At 43.6% G+C, this 18,864-nt stretch overlaps 1 protein-coding gene across 4 annotated transcripts in view; it reads left to right on the top strand.

The window, feature by feature from the left end:
• LOC132381448 (mitogen-activated protein kinase kinase kinase kinase 5-like) overlaps positions 1 to 18,864 on the top strand; it is a 190,711-nt gene that overhangs the window by 163,580 nt on the left and 8,267 nt on the right. For 3 of the 4 annotated variants that reach the window (XM_059950855.1, XM_059950857.1, XM_059950858.1), the window contains 4 exons: positions 2,513 to 2,690; positions 3,851 to 3,919; positions 8,428 to 8,520; positions 11,300 to 11,370. In XM_059950855.1, the coding sequence (XP_059806838.1) occupies positions 2,513 to 2,690; positions 3,851 to 3,919; positions 8,428 to 8,520; positions 11,300 to 11,370 (411 nt within the window). The remainder of the gene's footprint in view (positions 1 to 2,512; positions 2,691 to 3,850; positions 3,920 to 8,427; positions 8,521 to 11,299; positions 11,371 to 18,864) is intronic. The other variant, XM_059950856.1, reaches the window with a different exon arrangement.

Genomic DNA, 18,864 nt, shown 5'->3' with positions numbered 1-18,864 from the left:
GATGCTGTTACCTCCTCCATTTTGTAAATGTCCATTGTAATTTCCATCCATGCATTTCAAGTTGGGCTGAAACTCAATTTCTACAGATGTACCGTGGACAGCATTCTAACTGGCTGACTCATGCATGGTACAGGGGTGGAGGTTGGGGTAGGCGCTACTGTACAGGATCGAAATGAGCTGCAGAGAGTTGTAAGTTCAGCCTGCTCCGTCATGGACACTAGCCTCCATTGTATCCTGGATGTCTTCAAGGAGCAATGCCTCACGGGGCAGTGTCCATCATTTGGGACCCCCATCACTCAGGTCATTGCCACTGCCGCCACTAAGTTAACAAACTTCATGACATATGCCAGTGATGCTTAACCTGTTTCTGATTCTGAAATAAGTGACACAACTGAGATTAGAACAAAAAAAATCCATGCCCCTGTCAAGTCTCTCTCTAACTAAAATGAGTACAAAGTGTTAATATGTAATTATACTCATTTGCGAATACTACACCCCAACCCATGTGACACAAATTGTCGTAACCCATAATAAAAACGTACGACCCAAAATACAATACAGTCAGAATATAGAGACATGGCTTCTACAGTCAGACAAAGAGAATACACTCAGAAACTGTCATTCAGACTGACAAGGGGAATACACTCAGACACTGACGAGGGGAATACACTCAGGCACTGTCGTTCAGACTGACGAGGGGAATATACTCAGACACTGACAAGGGGAATACACTCAGACACTCATTCAGACCGACGAGGGGAATACACTCAGACACTGACGAGGGGAATACACTCAGACACTCGTTCAGACCAACGAGGGGAATACACTCAGACACTGACGAGGGGAATACACTCAGGCACTGTCGTTCAGACTGACGAGGGGAATATACTCAGACACTGACGAGGGGAATACACTCAGACACTCGTTCAGACTGACGAGGGGAATACACTCAGACACTGACGAGGGGAATACACTCAGACACTCGTTCAGACTGACGAGGGGAATACACTCAGACACTGACGAGGGGAATACACTCAGACACTGTCGTTCAGACTGACAAGGGGAATACATCAGACACTGACAAGGGGAATACACTCAGACACTCGTTCAGACCGACAAGGGGAATACACTCAGACACTGACGAGGGGAATACACTCAGACACTGTCGTTCAGACTGACAAGGGGAATATACTCAGACACTGACGAGGGGAATACACTCAGACACTCGTTCAGACCGACGAGGGGAATACACTCAGACACTGTCGTTCAGACTGACGAGGGGAATACACTCAGACACTGACGAGGGGAATACACTCAGACACTCGTTCAGACCGACGAGGGGAATACACTCAGACACTGACGAGGGGAATACACTCAGACACTCGTTCAGACCGACGAGGGGAATACACTCAGACACTGTCGTTCAGACTGACAAGGGGAATACATCAGACACTGACGAGGGGAATACACTCAGACACTGTCGTTCAGACTGACAAGGGGAATATACTCAGACACTGACGAGGGGAATACACTCAGACACTCGTTCAGACCAACGAGGGGAATACACTCAGACACTGACGAGGGGAATACACTCAGGCACTGTCGTTCAGACTGACGAGGGGAATATACTCAGACACTGACAAGGGGAATACACTCAGACACTGACGAGGGGAATACACTCAGACACTCGTTCAGACTGACGAGGGGAATACACTCAGACACTGACGAGGGGAATACACTCAGGCACTGTCGTTCAGACTGACGAGGGGAATATACTCAGACACTGACAAGGGGAATACACTCAGACACTGACGAGGGGAATACACTCAGACACTCGTTCAGACTGACGAGGGGAATACACTCAGACACTGACGAGGGGAATACACTCAGACACTGTCGTTCAGACTGACAAGGGGAATACATCAGACACTGACAAGGGGAATACACTCAGACACTCGTTCAGACCGACAAGGGGAATACACTCAGACACTGACGAGGGGAATACACTCAGACACTGTCGTTCAGACTGACAAGGGGAATATACTCAGACACTGACGAGGGGAATACACTCAGACACTCGTTCAGACCGACGAGGGGAATACACTCAGACACTGTCGTTCAGACTGACGAGGGGAATACACTCAGACACTGACGAGGGGAATACACTCAGACACTCGTTCAGACCGACGAGGGGAATACACTCAGACACTGACGAGGGGAATACACTCAGACACTCGTTCAGACCGACGAGGGGAATACACTCAGACACTGTCGTTCAGAGTGACAAGGGGAATACATCAGACACTGACGAGGGGAATACACTCAGACACTGTCGTTCAGACTGACAAGGGGAATATACTCAGACACTGACGAGGGGAATACACTCAGACACTCGTTCAGACCAACGAGGGGAATACACTCAGACACTGACGAGGGGAATACACTCAGACACTGTCATTCAGACTGACAAGGGGAATACACTCAGATACTTACTAATGCCTCTATATTGCAGCACTTTGACTTTCCGCTGCCGAATCCCCTGCGGATTTTGGAAGCGTTGGTGGTGCCAGAGCAGGAATACCCGATTGTATGCATTGGAATCAGCATGAGGTGTTCCTTGGACAAGGTTGTACAGTTCCTGACCATTAACCTCAATTCCTCCTCGTCCTGGTTTACAGACCTGGGGACAGGTGAGTTAACGCCTTGGAATGTCAGCAGGGAAGCTATCTTATCGCTAGAGTCTGAACACTGTAATTGAGGAAGGACTAGCCGGTCACTTAGGAAAGCTTTTTCTATACTGCTTCCCATTCCCATGGTCTCCTCTACTGCCATGATGAAACCTCACTCAGGATGCAGGAGTAACACCTCGTACTCCATTTGGGTAGCCTCCAACCTGATGGCATGAGCATCGATTTCTCAAACTTGTAGTGATTGCCTCTCCCCTCCTTCACCATTCCTCATTCCTGTTTCCCTCTCTCACCTTATCTCCTTACCTGCCCATCACCTCCTTCTGGTGCTCCTCCCCCTTACCTGCTTATCTTCCATGATCTTCTATCTTCGCCTCTCAGATTCCACTTTCTCCATCCCTAAACCTCTTTCACCAGTCAGCTTCCTAGCTCTTCTCTTCGCCCTACCCCTCTCCAAGTTCCACCTATCACCTCCTACCTTGTACTTCTCCCTCCCCTCCTCCTTCCTCCTTACCCTGACTTCTCCTCTATCTTTCCAGTCCCGATGAAGGGTCTCAGCCCGAAGCATCGACTGCTTACTCTTTTCCGTAGTTGCTGCTCGGCCTGCTGAGTTCCTCCATCATTTTGTGAGTGTGGCATGGATAGAAGATTGGCTGATAAGCAGGAGGCGAAGAGTATGGGGCCTTTTGTGGGTGTCTGCCAGTGACTAGAGGTGTTCCACAGGGGTTGGTGTTGGGACTGATTGTTTCTTCATTATATGTCAATGATTTAGATGACGGAACTCACAGCTTTGTGGTGTTCTTCCGCACACCACTGACTTCCTTCAGCAGATTGTTGTGAGAGTGAACTGATAGCTTTACTTTGGTGTCCACCGCATTCCCCCCACTCCCCACCATGTTTGTAGAGGCATACAGGGAGCTGTGCATCGATGTGGAGGGATCCTAAAGGCAGGTGGGCAGACACCCTCCAGGTTCCTCCAGAGCGGAGTCACATCCATCCCAGACTTCCCTCTGCTCCTCGTGTTGCCCCTGACCCCGGATACCCTTGCAGCATAACAACCAAAGCAGACGCTGGGGCTGGATTCACCAAGCTGACCATCTCGCCTCTAGAACGTTCCTACGGGCATAAGCTCGGCCAAAGTAACGGCAAGCCTCTTTCCATAGCAGGTCAACAGGAGGAATTTATCCACGTGAGCCAAATGGACAACGAGATGGTGCTGGTGTGCATTGGCCGTAAGTATGCAATACTTCAGCTTCGGTCAGCTTGGTGACCCGGTCGCCACGGTGACGGGTATTCCACCAGGAGGTCAGAGTTCACCACGTTAACATGGGAGCAGGCTCTCTCCTTGAACACGGGAATCTCGAGTGGGCGTAAACGTGCATGTGTTACTGCGGTTGGCTGGCCACAACTGAGAGTGATGGGCTTTTAAATCCAGTCAGGGCAACTCACATTGTGAGCCATCACTCCTCCATTTTAGTACTCAAGCTAACCAATAAGGACACAAGGAACAGGAAGAGGAGTCGGCCACCTATCCTGGCGATCCTGCTCCGCCATTCAATAAGATGGGGGCTGGTCTGGCCATAGACTCAGTTTCACCTGTCTGTCTTTTCCCCATAACCCTGAATTCCCCTCCCATACAAAAGTCTGACTATCTCTTAAATGCTTATATTGAGGTAGCCTCTGCTGATTCCCTGGGCGGAGAATTTCACAGATTCACTACTCTCTGGGAAAGGTACTTTCTCCTAACTCCATCCTAAACCCATTCCCCCTCATCTATATCCTAAACCCAATCCCCTCATCTCCATCCTGAATGCATTCCCTCATCTCCATCCTTAACCCACTCCCTCATCTCCATCCTAAACCCACACCCTCATCTCCATCCTGTACCCATTCCCATCATCACCATCCTAAACCCATTCCCTCATCTATATCCTGAACCCATTCCCTCATCTCCATCCTAAACCCACACCCCCATCTCCATCTGAAACCTATTCCCCTCATCTCCATCCTAAACCCACTCTCCTCATCTCCATCCTAAACCCACTCCCTCATCTCCATCCTAAACCCATTCCCCTCATCTCCATCCTAAACCCACTCCCTCAACACCATCCTAAACCCATTCCCCTCATCTCCATCCTGAACCCATTCCCCTCATCTCCATCCTAAACCCATTCCCCCTCATCTCCATCCTAAACCCTATCCCCCTCATCTCCATCCTAAACCCATTCCCCCTCATCTCCATCCTAAACCCATCCCCCTCATCTCCATCCTGAACCCACTCCCTCATCTCCAGCTTAAACCCACTCCCTCATCTCCATCCTAAACCCATTCCACTCATCTCCATCCTAAACCCATTCCCCTCATCTCCATCCTAAACCCATTCCCCTCATCTCCATCCTAAACTCACTCCCTCATCTCCATCTTAAACCCATTCCCTTCATCTCCATCCTAAACCCATTCCCCTCATCTCCATCCTGAACCCACTCCATCATCTCCATCCTGAACCCACTCCCTCATCTCCATCCTAAACCCATCCCCCTCATCTCCATCCTAAACTCACTCCCTCATCTCCATCCTAAACCCATTCCCCTCATCACCATCCTAAACCCATTCCCCTCATCTCCATCCTAAACCCATTCCCCTCATCTCCATCCTAAAACCACTCCCTCATCAACATCCTAAACCCACTCCCTCATCTCCATCCTAAACCCATTCCCCTTATCTCCATCCTAAACTCACTCCCTCATCTCCATCCTAAACCCATTCCCCTCATCACCATCCTAAACCCATTCCCCTCATCACCATCCTGAACCCATTCCCCTCATTTCCATCATAAACTCACTCCCTCATCTTCATCCTAAACCCATTCCCCTCATCTCCATCCTAAACCCATTCCACTCATCACCATCCTATTCCCCTCATCACCATCCTGAATCCTATCCCCCTTATCCCAGGTGACTCAGTCTCTCCTCATAGGCTAATCCCCTGATCTACATTCACAAGCACCCCCAGTCTGGTGAATCTCCTCTGCACTGCCTCCAAAGCCAGTTTATCTTTTCTCAAGTAAGGACACCAGAACTACACAAGGTACTTTGAGGGTAATAAAGCCAAATACCAGGAGAAGTGCCAGAGATAGGGGTAGAGAGCATGATGTGAGCCTGTTGAGGAGGATTGTAATGGTTTCACTGGCTGCTTGCTGTGGAGAACCTACCCTCTTCTTGGCTCTGCAAAGAAAAGAGCCCTCAGGACCATCACAGAAGCTGCTGAGCGAGCCTCCAGATGGCTGTGGATCAAGAGGTGTGACCCACGGACCAATGCTGCTGGGCCACAAGCCAGGGCCTGATCACCCCCGGCTGGGTCATCTGGGCAGGCGTGTCAGATGTTAAAACACCCAATGACAGAAGGTCACTTGACTGATGATGTGTTCCAATGCATCCTCAGATGTATCTGAGCATCTCGTGTGTCCTCACTTGTACTCTATGCAGAAGCCTGTTCTTAAGCTCAATCCCTCCAGCAATGAAGGCCAACTTTCCATTTGCCTTAATTCACCTGTAAACCAACCTTTTATGTTTCATTCACAAGCACCCACAATGTCCTTAAGAAGACTCTGCCTTCTTGGGAGAGTAACCCTACATTCTTCTGAGAGAGGGTCCCCACAAGCTTCTCCATGAGAAGCTATGCCCCTCTGAGGGAGTGTCCCTTCACCCCTGAGAGGGAATCTTGCCACAGCTCCTCCGAGAAGGATTCCCCGTAGGCCCCAAATGGAGACTTTCCACCTGAGGGATTGTCCTCCTCGAGGGAAGGCTCCTGAAGTCTTTCTATCCAACCAAGTGTTCGTTCATTCGTGTTGTGCTCTGCTGTATGATGTGGGCGATCATGCTCTCTTCATGATTGTTCTTGGCAAATTTTTCTGTAGAAGTGGTATGCCATTACAGACAAGCTGGATGAATACAGCAGGTCAGGCAGCATCTATTGAAATGAGCAGTCAACGTTTTAGGCCATGACCCTTCGGCAGGACACTTCTCGGCCCGAGACGCTGACTGTTCATTTCAACGGGTGCTGCCCGACCTGCTGAATTCATCCAGCTTGTTTGTACGTGTTGATTTGACCACAGCCTCTGAAGTGTACTTTGTGGTTTGCCATTGCCTTCTTCTGGGCAGTGTCTTTACCAGATGGGTGACCCCAGCCATCATCAATACTCTTCAGAGATTGTCTGACTGGTGTCAGTGGTCACACAACCAGGATTGTGATCTGCACCGGCTGCTCGTACGACCGTCCACCACCTGCCCTCATGGCTTCACGTGACCCTGATCGGGGGTGGGGGCGCTGAGCAGGTGTTACGCCTTGTCCAAGGGTGACCTTCAGGCTAGCGGAGGGAAGGAGCCCCTCACACCTCCTTGGGTAGGGACGTATCTCCACCCCAATACTGCCAACCAAGTGTAGCTGGATATATTTAATGAAGACATTGTTTGATTGTCCTTACATCTCACGTTTCACTTAAGTAGAACTCATGACCGTTCTGGTAAGAGGCACCACAGATTTTAAATTTCTACCATTCATCCTTACATCCCAAAAAGAGGGGGTATATGGGTCTTTGAAAGGTAACCCCAGAAGTTGTTTCTCGTTATCCAGCCCTCCCAGGTGAACTTAGAACATTGGTATGGGGTGACCACCAAGGTGAGGTCAATAGAACAGGCAGAAGACCTCTCCCCTTTTGTCCCCTCCCTCCCTACCTCTCCCCCTTTGAGTTACTGGCGGGAGCCACGCACCGAGAGCATTTTTCAAAATTCAAAGTACATTTATTATCAATTTATGTGTCACCACATACAACCCTGAGATTCATTTTCTTGCGGGCATACTCAATAAATCCAATAACCCATAATAGAATCATTGAAAGACCGCACCCAACAGGGCGGACAAGCAACCAGCGTGCAAAAGACAATAAACTGTGCAAACACAAAAGAAAAATGAAATAATAATAATAAAAATAAATATCAAGAACATGAGATGAAGAGCCCTTAAAAGTACACCATAGGTTGTGGGAATATGATGGGGCAAGTGAAGCTGAGTGAAGTTATCCCCTTTGGTTCAAGGGCCTGATGGTTGGAGGGTATTAACTGTTCCTGAACCTGGTGGTGTGAGTCCTGAGGCTCCTGTACCTTCTTCCTGATGGGAGCAGTGAGAAGAGAGCATGACCTGGATAGTGGCGGGGGGGGGGGGTCCCTGTTGCTGCTTTCCTGTCACAGCACTCCATGTAGATGTGCTTATTGGTGGGGGGGCATTTTACTTGTGATGAATCCACTACTTTTTGCAGAATTTTCTGTACAAGGGCATTGGTGTTTCCATGCCAGGATATGATGCTACCAGTCAATATATACTCTCCACCATGTATCTATCAAAGTCTTAGATGTTATGCCGAATCTTTGCAAACTTCTAAGGAAGTAAAGGGACAGCTGCTCTTACTTCGTAATTTCACTTATGTCCAGTAACACCGATGAAGTTAACACTGCTGATCCTCTCCACCTCTGATCCCCAAATGATGAATGGCTTACAGGCTTCCGGTTTTTTCCTCCAGAAGTAAATCATCTCCTAGGGCTTGCTGATATTGAGTGAGAGTTTGTTGTTGTGGCACCGCTCAGATTGTCAACCTCCCTCCTCTCTGCTGATTCATCATCATCTCTAACTCAGCCCACGAAAAATATTATTTACTTAATTTACGAAGCTTGATCTTTTTTTACAGAAACCATGAAAGTTGTAAATATTGAAGGAAAACTTATGACGCGTAAGGACCTATTTCCAGAGGTGACGTTTGATATTCCAGTGGAATCTGTAGGTAAGGATCACAGATTATTTAAAACTCAGCTGTTGCTATGATCCATAAAACTGCAGAAAGCTGAAATAAAGAGAGAAAATGTTGGAAGTACTCAGCAGGTCGGGCAGCAACTGAGGAGAGAGAAACACAGAGTTAATGTTTCGGGTTGCTGATCTTTGTTGTGAAATTTGTTGTTTTGCAACAGCAGTACAGTACAAGACAACACATACTTCAACTTACAGTACAATAAGGAATATATTTTAAAGATAAATAAGTAGTGCAAAAGGGAGTGATAATAATGAGCTCAGGAGTTCCTAGACCAGTGAGAAACCTGGTTGACCAAGGGGAAGAAACTGTTCCTAAAATGTTGAGTGTGGGTCTTCAGGCCCCTGTACGTCACTCCTGGACCAGTGAGAAACCTGGTTGACCAAGGGGAAGAAACTGTCCCAAAAATGTTGAGTGTGGGTCTTCAGGCTCCTGTACCTCTTCCCTGACGATAGAGAAGAGGACCTGTCCTGGATAGTGAGGGTCGTCGATGATGGATGCCACTATCTTGAGGCACTGCCTTTTGAAGATGTCTTTGATAGTGTAGGAGGTTTGTGCCCAAGGTGGCCCTGGCTGCATCCACAGCCCTTTGCAGCTTTTCTTTCTTCGCTTCTGTTTGTTGGAGCCTCCATACCAGAAGGTGATGCAACGGGTCAGAAAGCTCTGCAGAAATTTTCTAGAAATGTACTATACTTCTTTGGTGACATTCCAGACCTCCTCAAACTAATGAGGTAGAGCCACTTGCATCCCTACATTATGTTGGGCCCTGGACAGATCTTCGGGGATGTTGACACTCAAGAACTTGCTCTCCCTTTTTCACCGCCAACCCTTCGATGAGGACTGGTGTGTCTTCTCCCGACCTCCCCATCCTGAAGTCCACCATCAGTTCCTTGGACTTACTGAGGTTGAGTACAAGGTTATTATTGTGACACCACTCAACCAGCCGATCTACCTCACTCCTACTCTGCTCCTCAACACCATCTGAGAATCTGCCGACAACCGATGTGTCACAGGTGAATTTATAAATGCCATTTGAGCGGTTGTTGGCAGGATCTCAGGTAGTGTCGGGGAGCAGTGCAGAAGCGAGATTGATTGAGTGGTGTCCCAACAATAATCTTGCACCCACCGTCAGTAAGGGAAGGGGAAGTCATGAGGACACACACCAGTCTTCATGGAGGGGTCAGCAGTGGAAAAAGCTGAGCAGCTTCAAGTTCCTGAGCATCAACATCTCTGAAGATCTGTCCTGGACCTACTGTTTTGATATAATTAAAAAGGAGGCACAAAAGTGGCCAGACTTCATTAGGAGATTTACAATGCCACCTAAGAACTATAGCACGTATCCAGCAAATTTCTGTAGGTGTACGTTGGAGAGCAGTCTGACTGAGGTTGCATCGCCGTCTGGTGTGGAGGCTCCAAAGCACAGAATCAGAAAAAAGCTGCAAAGGGTCGCAGACTCGACCAGCTTCATCATGGGCATTCATATCACCTTTCATAATATAAATGTGGACAGTGATTTATAACGGAAATGCTGAAAAATAATGACATCATATATTACTATAGTATGTGTGAGGTTTTGCACTTTGGTAGGACCAATGAGGGTAGGTCTTACTCAATAAATGGTAGGACCAATCAGGGTAGGCCTTACACAATGAATGGTAGGACCAATCAGGGTAGGTCTTACACAATGAATGGTAGGACCAATCAGGGTAGGTCTTACACAATGAATGGTAGGACCAATCAGGGTAGGTCTTACACAATGAATGGTAGGGCACTTAGGAGTGTGGTGGAACAAATACATCTGGGAATACAGCTACATAATTCATTGAAAGTGGCATCGCAGGAAGATAGGGTTGTAAACAAAAGCTTTTGGCATATTGGCCTTCATAAATCAAAGTATTGAGTACAGGAGAAGGCGTGTTATGTTGAAGTTGTATAAGATGTTGGTGGGGCCTAATTTGGAGTATTGTGCTCAGTTCTGGTCACCTACCACCAGGAAAGATGTAAATAAGTTTAAAACTTTGCAGGGGTGTAGCCAAGTCTGAAGGATCTGAGTCATGTGGAAAGATTGAATAGGTTAGGACTTTATCGCTTGGAATGTAGAAGATTGAGAGGAGATTTGATAGAGGTATACAAAATTATGAGGGGTACAGATAGGGTAAATGCAATCTGGCTTTTTCCACTGAAGTTAGGCGGGACTACAACTAAAAGTCAAGGGTTAAGGGTGAAAGGTGAAAAGTTCAAGGGGAACATGAGGGGAAACTTCTTCACTCAGAGGGTCGTGAGAGCGTGGAACGAGCTGCAAACGCAAGTGGTGCATGGGAGCTCAATTTCGATGTTCAAGAGGAGTTTGGATAGATACATGGATAGGAGGGCTATGGTCCCGGTGCAGGTCGATGGGAGTAAGTGGTTTTGGCATGGACTAGATGGGCCTGTTTATGTGCTGTACTTTTCTGTGACTCTAATTGACAAAAAGAGAAAGTTTATTTTGCCAATAATGTATTAATAGCTTTGATGAGGTCTATATTTCCTGTCGTAACGCCCAACCAGTCACGCCTTGTATGCTCTACAATGTAATAGTTGTGGTGAGTTCCGTGGATGTATTTAATGAAACGTATGTCGAATACATAACGAGGGCAGGAGCTGGGACGGTAGGACTGGTGCGGAGCAGTAAGTTTCGCTGTGGGTAATGGGTAATCGGAGCAGTGGCTGGTCTGTTGGTACTGACGTTGTGTCCGCTTTCTCACCCCTTGTGCAGTCTGCTTCTCCGACAGCGTCCTGGGCTTCTGGAAACACGGGATGCAGCGGAAGAGTTTCAGGACCTGTGAGGTGAGCGGATATTCTTTTAACAAATCTTTTGCGACATCTAGTTATTGGGAATGAGGGATGTTGGCCCAGTCCCTTCCCATTAGACAGAAATTCTGATCAAGGGAAAATGGGTGTGGAGGATCTTTTTCACTCGGAGGGTGGAATGAGATGCTAGTGGCAGCGATGAATACTTGTTTGATTTCAGCATTTAAGAGAAATTTGGACAGAACTATAAGACCATATAGAAGCAGAATGAGGCCATTTGGCCTATCTAGTCTGCTCTGCCATTTCTTCATGGCTGATCCATTTTCCTCTCATCCCCAATCTCCTGCCTTCTTGCCATATCCCTTCATGCCTTGACTAATCAAGAATCTATCAACCTCTGCCTTAAATATACCCAATGACCTCCACGGCCCCCCAGGGCAAAGTATTCCACAGATAGGTATGTGGAAGGGAGCCATATGGGGGGCAATGGTCCAGGTGCAAGTCAATGGGACTGGACAAAATAATAGTCTGGCATGGACTTGATGGGCCGAAGGGCCTATTTCTGCACTGTAGTTCTCGAGGACTCTAGAAGAAAACCATTTGGCCCAGCTGTTCCATGCTAGCTCTCAGTGGGAAATCCTTTTGGTCCCATTCTCCCTTTTTATCTCCCTGTACCCCCCCGCCCCCAAAGCTGTCCTCTCTCACTCGCCCATCAACTTGCCTTTAGTTCTTTTGACACTTCAAGCAGCCAACGAACCTCCCAGTGCAAGAGGGAAGAAACTGGAGCATTTGGGGGAACCAGCTCAGTGAGGGGGAGAAAGTCCAGACCAAAGGTCAGGATCGAATGCTGAGATACAGCATAGACTAGGCCCTTCAAGCCGTGCTGCCCAGCAACCCCCGATTTAACCCGAGCCTAATCACGGGGACAATTTACAATTATCAATAACCTGCCATCTTTGTCTTTGGACTGTGGGAGGAAACCAGAGCACCCGGAGGAAACCTACACAGTCATGGGGAGAACGTACAAACTCCTTACAGGCAGTGGTGGGAATCGAACCCGGGTACACAAGTATTGCAGAGGGAGGGGTGATGGGGGTATTAACACTTAACCTTATTCCGTACAGCACCACAGAAATACAGAGCGACATACAACATGGAAGCAGGCCTTTCGGCCCCTTTACTAACTCCATGCCTACCTGTTTACACCAATTCTGTTCTAAACCTGCTTTATTCTGCCCACATCGATCAACTCCACGGGTTTTTACCCCTCACGCTTGCGCTGGGAAGCTAACAGCACCCAGTCAGCCTACTCACCGCACAGCGCTGGGGGGCATGTAGAAACTGGAGCACCTGGGGGGAGCTCACGCACTCTCAAGGTTTAAAGTTCAAAGTTCATGAATGTGCTGACTCCACATGGGTAAGGCCCAAGGTCACGACCGGACGCGGGTCAACGGATCTGTGGGGCAGGGGCTCTCTACCAGCTGTGCCACAGTGTCCCCCTATTCAAGAGTATGGAGTCACGGAGCACAGAAGATGGCCCTTTCAATCTCATCCATGCCCACCAAGATATTCATTTTTTCTGCGTTTGGCCCATATCGTCTAAGCCTTTACTATCCATGTACGGTATCGTGCTAAAGTCCTAGGTGCATATATCTATATATATATATCATGTATCTATATATTTATCTATCTATATAGATAGACACACACACACACACACACACACATATATATGATTCTGATGAGAGTGGGAAGGGGGCAGGGAGAGGGGGATCATGGTTGGGAAAAGGGGAAGGGAGCGGGAAGCACCAGAGAGACATTCTGTAATGATCAATGAACCAATTGTTTGGAATCAAATTACCTTGCCTGGTGTCTCAGGGCTGAGTGCGTCTGCGCCCATACCAACCCCCACCCTTGGCACTCCTCTGCCTCCTGCCCTACACCCCTCCTACAGCGCTCCACCCTTGCCATTCCCAACATCCTTTGCTCCCGCAAGATTTAGAAATTCGCTCTCCATCCCACATTACTGTGCAAAAGTCTTGGGCATTCTTGCTATCTATATGTGGCTCAGAGTTTTGCATGGTACGGAACCTATCCTAATGTCGTTTAAATGGTGTTAACTAGGTGTAGTTATAATCAAAGAAATGAATCAGAATCGGGTTTATTGATTCGCTGTACATCGTGAAGTTTGTTTTGTGGCAGCAATACGGTGCAAAGCATGAAAAGTGACTATGAGTTACAATGCTGGCTGGTGGTGTAGTGGCATCTGCACTGGATTTTGAGGCAAATGGTTGCAGGTTCAAATCCAGCCAGCTCCTTGAACGCTTCCCATCCACGCTGGGTTGAGTGCTGAGCTAGCAATTTGACCTCTTTTTTTCAAAGAAAAGGTAGATGCTAAAGAAGTAACAAGGTTGCCGCCCGATGCGCCACAAAGCGCGGACAGCAACAACGAGTTACAACGAATAGATAGATAAATAGTGCAAGAAAGGATTTGGAATCAAGTTTGTTATCACTGGCACGGTCCTGAATGTTGTTGTGTGGCAACAGTACAGTGTAGAAATAACAAATTACAGTCAGTCCTCCTTATCCGCTGGGGATTGGTTCCGAGACACCCCACGGATACCAAAAAATGCAGATGCTCAAGTCCCTTATTTAACCTGTCTCAGTGCGGTGGTCTTTAGGACCCAGCGCAACCCCAGACTTTATTTAACATGTCTCAGTGCGGTGGATTCGGACCTGGTGGTGCAGCTCTGAATCCGCAGTGTTTCTGTTCACGAAAATAATCATGATCATGATTGAAAATAAGGCAGAAGTAATAAAGCAATCGGAAAGAGGTGAAACGCCATCGGTCATTGGAAAAACGTTAGGCTACAGCTAGTCAATGATCGGAACAATTTTAACGGAGCATGTGAAAGGCCCTGCCCCAATGAAAGCTGCAATTATTACTAGGCAACACAGTGGTTTAATTATTGAAATACATATGTTTCTTAAGTGTTTTATGTGCATAGAAAGGTAAAATATGTACTTTCCTTTTTTTCTCAATCTTTTTGTTATTAATAAAATAAAATAAACAAAAATAAAAACAAAAAACAAAATAAAATTAATACAAAGATAATGGGATTACAAACATACACATTTCGACTAAACATGAAAGAATACATAAGCAATGATTACAGTATAAATGAGTATTCCCAAATCATGAATAATACAATATACAAATAAACAAGGCAAACCTAGGTATATCATAGTATATATTTAAAAAAAACAGGAAAAAGAAAAAAAAATTATGCAAAAGAAAACTAATCTAATAATCTAATAACCAATAAAGAAAAAAAAAGAAAAAGGAGAAAAAGAAAAAATGGAAAAAAAAGGGCTGTTTATAATATCTCACAAAAATACAAAATCATCAGTGTCGTCAACTCCGATCCTCTCAACATATATAAAATCAAAACTGGAAAAACAAATAGGCTTGGAACAGGGTCATATTACATCATATGAAAATATTTAATCAATGGTCTCCATATCTTTTCAAATTTAATAGAAGTATCAAATACAACACTTCTAATTTTTTCTAAATTTAGACATAACATAGTTTGAGAAAACCAAAGAAATACGGTAGGAGGATTAATTTCTTTCCAATTCAACAAAATAGATCTTCTAGCCATTAATGTAAGAAATGCAATCATTCGACAAGCGGAAGAGGATAAATGGAGTGAGTCCATCATTGGTAAACCAAAAATTGCAGTAATAGGATGTGGTTGTAAATCAATGTTCAATACCACAGAAATAATATCAAAAATATCTTTCCAATATTTTTTCAAAAGCGGACACAACCAGAACATAGGAGTTAAAGACGCTATTTCAGATTGACATCTGTCACAAATAGGATTTATATAGGAATAAAAATGAGCCAATTTATCCTTGGACATATGAGCTCTGTGCACAACTTTAAACTGTATTAATGAATGTTTAGCACATATAGATGATGAATTAACTAATTGAAGAATTTAATCCCAATTCTCAATAGGGATAGTAGGGTTAAGTTCTCTTTCCCAATCATTTTTAGTCTTATAAAAGGGCTCTGAACGTATCTTCATAATTATATTGTAAAGTTTTGATATTAGCCCTTTCTGAAAAGGATTTAGTTCAAACAAATTCTCTAAAATACCTGAAGACACAAAATTTGGAGAAGTAGGAAGTACAGTATTTAAGAAATTCCTAATCTGTAAATATCTAAAAAAATGAAATCTAGGCAAATTATATTTATTAGATAATTGCTCAAAAGACATAGTACTTTATTATGCACTTAATGCACTTTAGTAAACTATTTAAGAACTTTTTAAAAGCTATTTATTAATGCTTTTTGGGAGGGTGATTTTAGATGCATTTCATATTTATACTGAGTTAAATACTGTATGTAATTAGTTTTGCTACAATAAGTGTATGGGACACTGGAAAAATGTTGAATTTCCCCTTGGGGATGAATAAAGTATCTATCTATCTATCTAAAACAATTATCCAAAAATAAATCGGAAAATCGTAGTAATCCTTTAGTCTTCCAAGCTGAATAAGCTTGGTCTATAATAGAAGGATAAAAAAAGCAATTGGATACAATAGGAATATTTAAAACATACTGAGTCAACCCAAAAAATTTCCAAAATTGAAACCATTTACATAAAGTATGTTTAACTATCGGGTTATCAATTCGTTTCGGCAATTTAGAGAGAGCAAAGGGAAGAGAAGTCACTAAAATAGAACCCATTGCAAATCCTTGTACAGATTTAATTTCCAGGTTCACCCAATGAGGGCTAAAAGATAAATCCCAATCCTTTAACCAACATATCAAATATCGGATATTAACTGCCCAATAATAAAATCTAAAATTAGGCAATGCCAATCCACCTTCCTTCCTTGCCTTCTGTAAATAAATTTTACCTAACCTAGGATTTTTATTCTGCCATATATATGAGGAAGTTTTTGAATCAACATTAGCAAAGAAAGATTTTGGAATAAAAATAGGTACCGCTTGAACTATATATAAAAACTTGGGTAAAATAACCATCTTAATAGCATTAATCCGACCTATCAGAGATAAAGATAGTGGTGACCACTTAGTAAACAAACATTTAATCTGATCAATTAAGGGTAAAAAATTAACCTTAAATAAGTCTTTATAGTTTTTTGTGATTTTAATCCCTAAATAAATAAAAGAGTCATTAACTAATTTAAAAGGTAAATTTCCATAAATTGGAACCTGTCTATTTAAAGGAAACAATTCACTCTTATTAAGATTTAATTTATACCCGGAAAAATCACTAAATTGAGCCAACAATGATAAAACTGCAGGAATGGATTTCTCAGGATCAGAAATAAATAATAATAAATCATCTGCATATAATGATAACATGTATATCTGTCCCACGATTAATGCCAAAAATGTTCTGTGATTCTCTGATAGCAATTGCCAAGGGTTCTAAAGCAATATCAAATAATAATGGACTAAGAGGACAACCTTGTCTAGTACCCCGAAATAAACGAAAAAAGGGAGATCTTTGATTGTTAGTAAGCACCGAGGCTACTGGAGTATGATATATCTGTTTAATCCAGGAAATGAATGTCGGACTAAAATTAAACTTCTCAAGCACATTAAATAAGTATAGCCATTCAACTCTATCAAATGCTTTCTCCGCATCTAATGAAATGACACATTCTGAAGTGCTATGTGAAGGAGTATAAACAATATTCAATAATCTCCTAACATTGAAAAAAGAATAGCGATTTTTAATAAAACCGGTTTGATCTTCTGAAATAATTTGGGGTAATACCTTCTCCAGCCTGGATGCCAGTAACTTAGAAAAGATCTTGGAATCTACATTCAATAAAGATATTGGTCTATAGGATGCACAGTCAGTAGGGTCTTTATCTTTCTTCAATATTAAAGAAATGGAAGCTCTATAAAAAGATTGTGGCAGATTACCCAATCTAATTGCTTCTTCAAAAATCCTGCATAACCAAGGAGAAAGAGTAGCGGAAGAACATTTTAAAAATTCTACTGTGTACCCATCTGGACCTGGTGCTTTCCCAGAATTCATAGAGAAAATAACCCCTTTAATTTCTGCATCCGTAGTAGGAGTATCTAATATTGAAAGATCATCTGATGATAATTTTGGAAAATTCAATTTCCCAAGAAAATCACACATGGTATTACGATCATGAGGGAATTCGGAACGATACAGGGAGGTATAAAATTCTTGAAATGATTTGTTCATCTCATCATGGTTAACTGTCAGATCCCCATTCTGCTGACGGATCTTAGTAATTTGACGTTTAACCAAAGCATTCTTCAATTGACTAGCTAACAGTTTACCCAATTTATCACTATGTATATAAAAATCAGATCTGGTTTTCATTAATTGATTTTCAATCGAAGATGTAAGTAATAAATTATGTTCCGTTTGAAGTTCAACCCTTTGTTTGTAAAGCTCCTTACTAGGAGTAATCGAATATTTCTTGTCAATCTCTTTAATTTTATCAACCAGCAAAAGAGTTTCCTTCTTGATGCGTTTTCTCAGACCAACAGAGTAGGAGATAATCTGTCCACATATATATGCTTTAAAAGTGTCCCAAAGTGTTCCGCAAGAAATATCATCCGTGGAATTAGTTGAAAAGAAGAAATCAATCTGTTCCTTCATAAATTTAATAAAATCCGGATCTTGCAGTAAGATAGAATCAAATTGCCATTGTCTAGCACTCGAAGCTGTATCCGTAAATTTAATAGAAAGTTTTAATGGAGCATGGTCAGCAATGGCTATAATAACATAATTACAACCAATTAATAATGGATTAAAACAAGAGTCAATAAAAAATAATCAATTCTCGAGTAGAAATGATAAACATGTGAGAAAAATGAAAACTCTTTGTCCTTAGAATGCCGATATCTCCAAATATCAAAAATTCCATTATCAGTCAAAAAAGAGTTAATACAAGTGGCCGACTTATTAGGTAAAGTCTGAGTAGATATAGATTTGTCCATCAAAGGATTTAAACAACAATTAAAGTCACCACCCATTATTAACTTATATTCATTTAGATTAGGTAGAGAAGTAAATAAGGACTTAAAAAAATCGGAACAATCCACATTTGGAGCATAAACATTAACCTTAGCAACCTTTTTGTTAAAAAAGTAAGCCAGTAATTAACAAAAATCTACCATTCGGATCTGAACAGATATCATGTTGGACAAATGCAATAGTCAATAAAAATTGAAACTCCCTTTACTTTGGCATTCGAATTCGAATGATACTGTTGACCCCTCCAAAACCTAAAAAAGCGATAATTGTCCTCCTTCCTCACATGAGTTTCTTGTGCAAAAATAATATGAGCATTAAGTCTTTGGAATACTTAGAAAATCTTTTTCCGTTTAACCGGATGGTTTAAGCCATTAGTATTCCAAGAGACAAAATTAATGGTCTGAGCCATATTTCTGAAATCAACCCTTTGGCATATAAAGGGTTAACCAACTTATAAACT

This window comes from Hypanus sabinus, chromosome 26 (genome assembly GCF_030144855.1).
Source record: "Hypanus sabinus isolate sHypSab1 chromosome 26, sHypSab1.hap1, whole genome shotgun sequence".
Lineage (NCBI taxonomy): Eukaryota > Metazoa > Chordata > Chondrichthyes > Myliobatiformes > Dasyatidae > Hypanus > Hypanus sabinus.
Note: the sequence above shows the minus strand (reverse complement) of the source record. Positions and strands in the feature narration are given on the sequence as shown.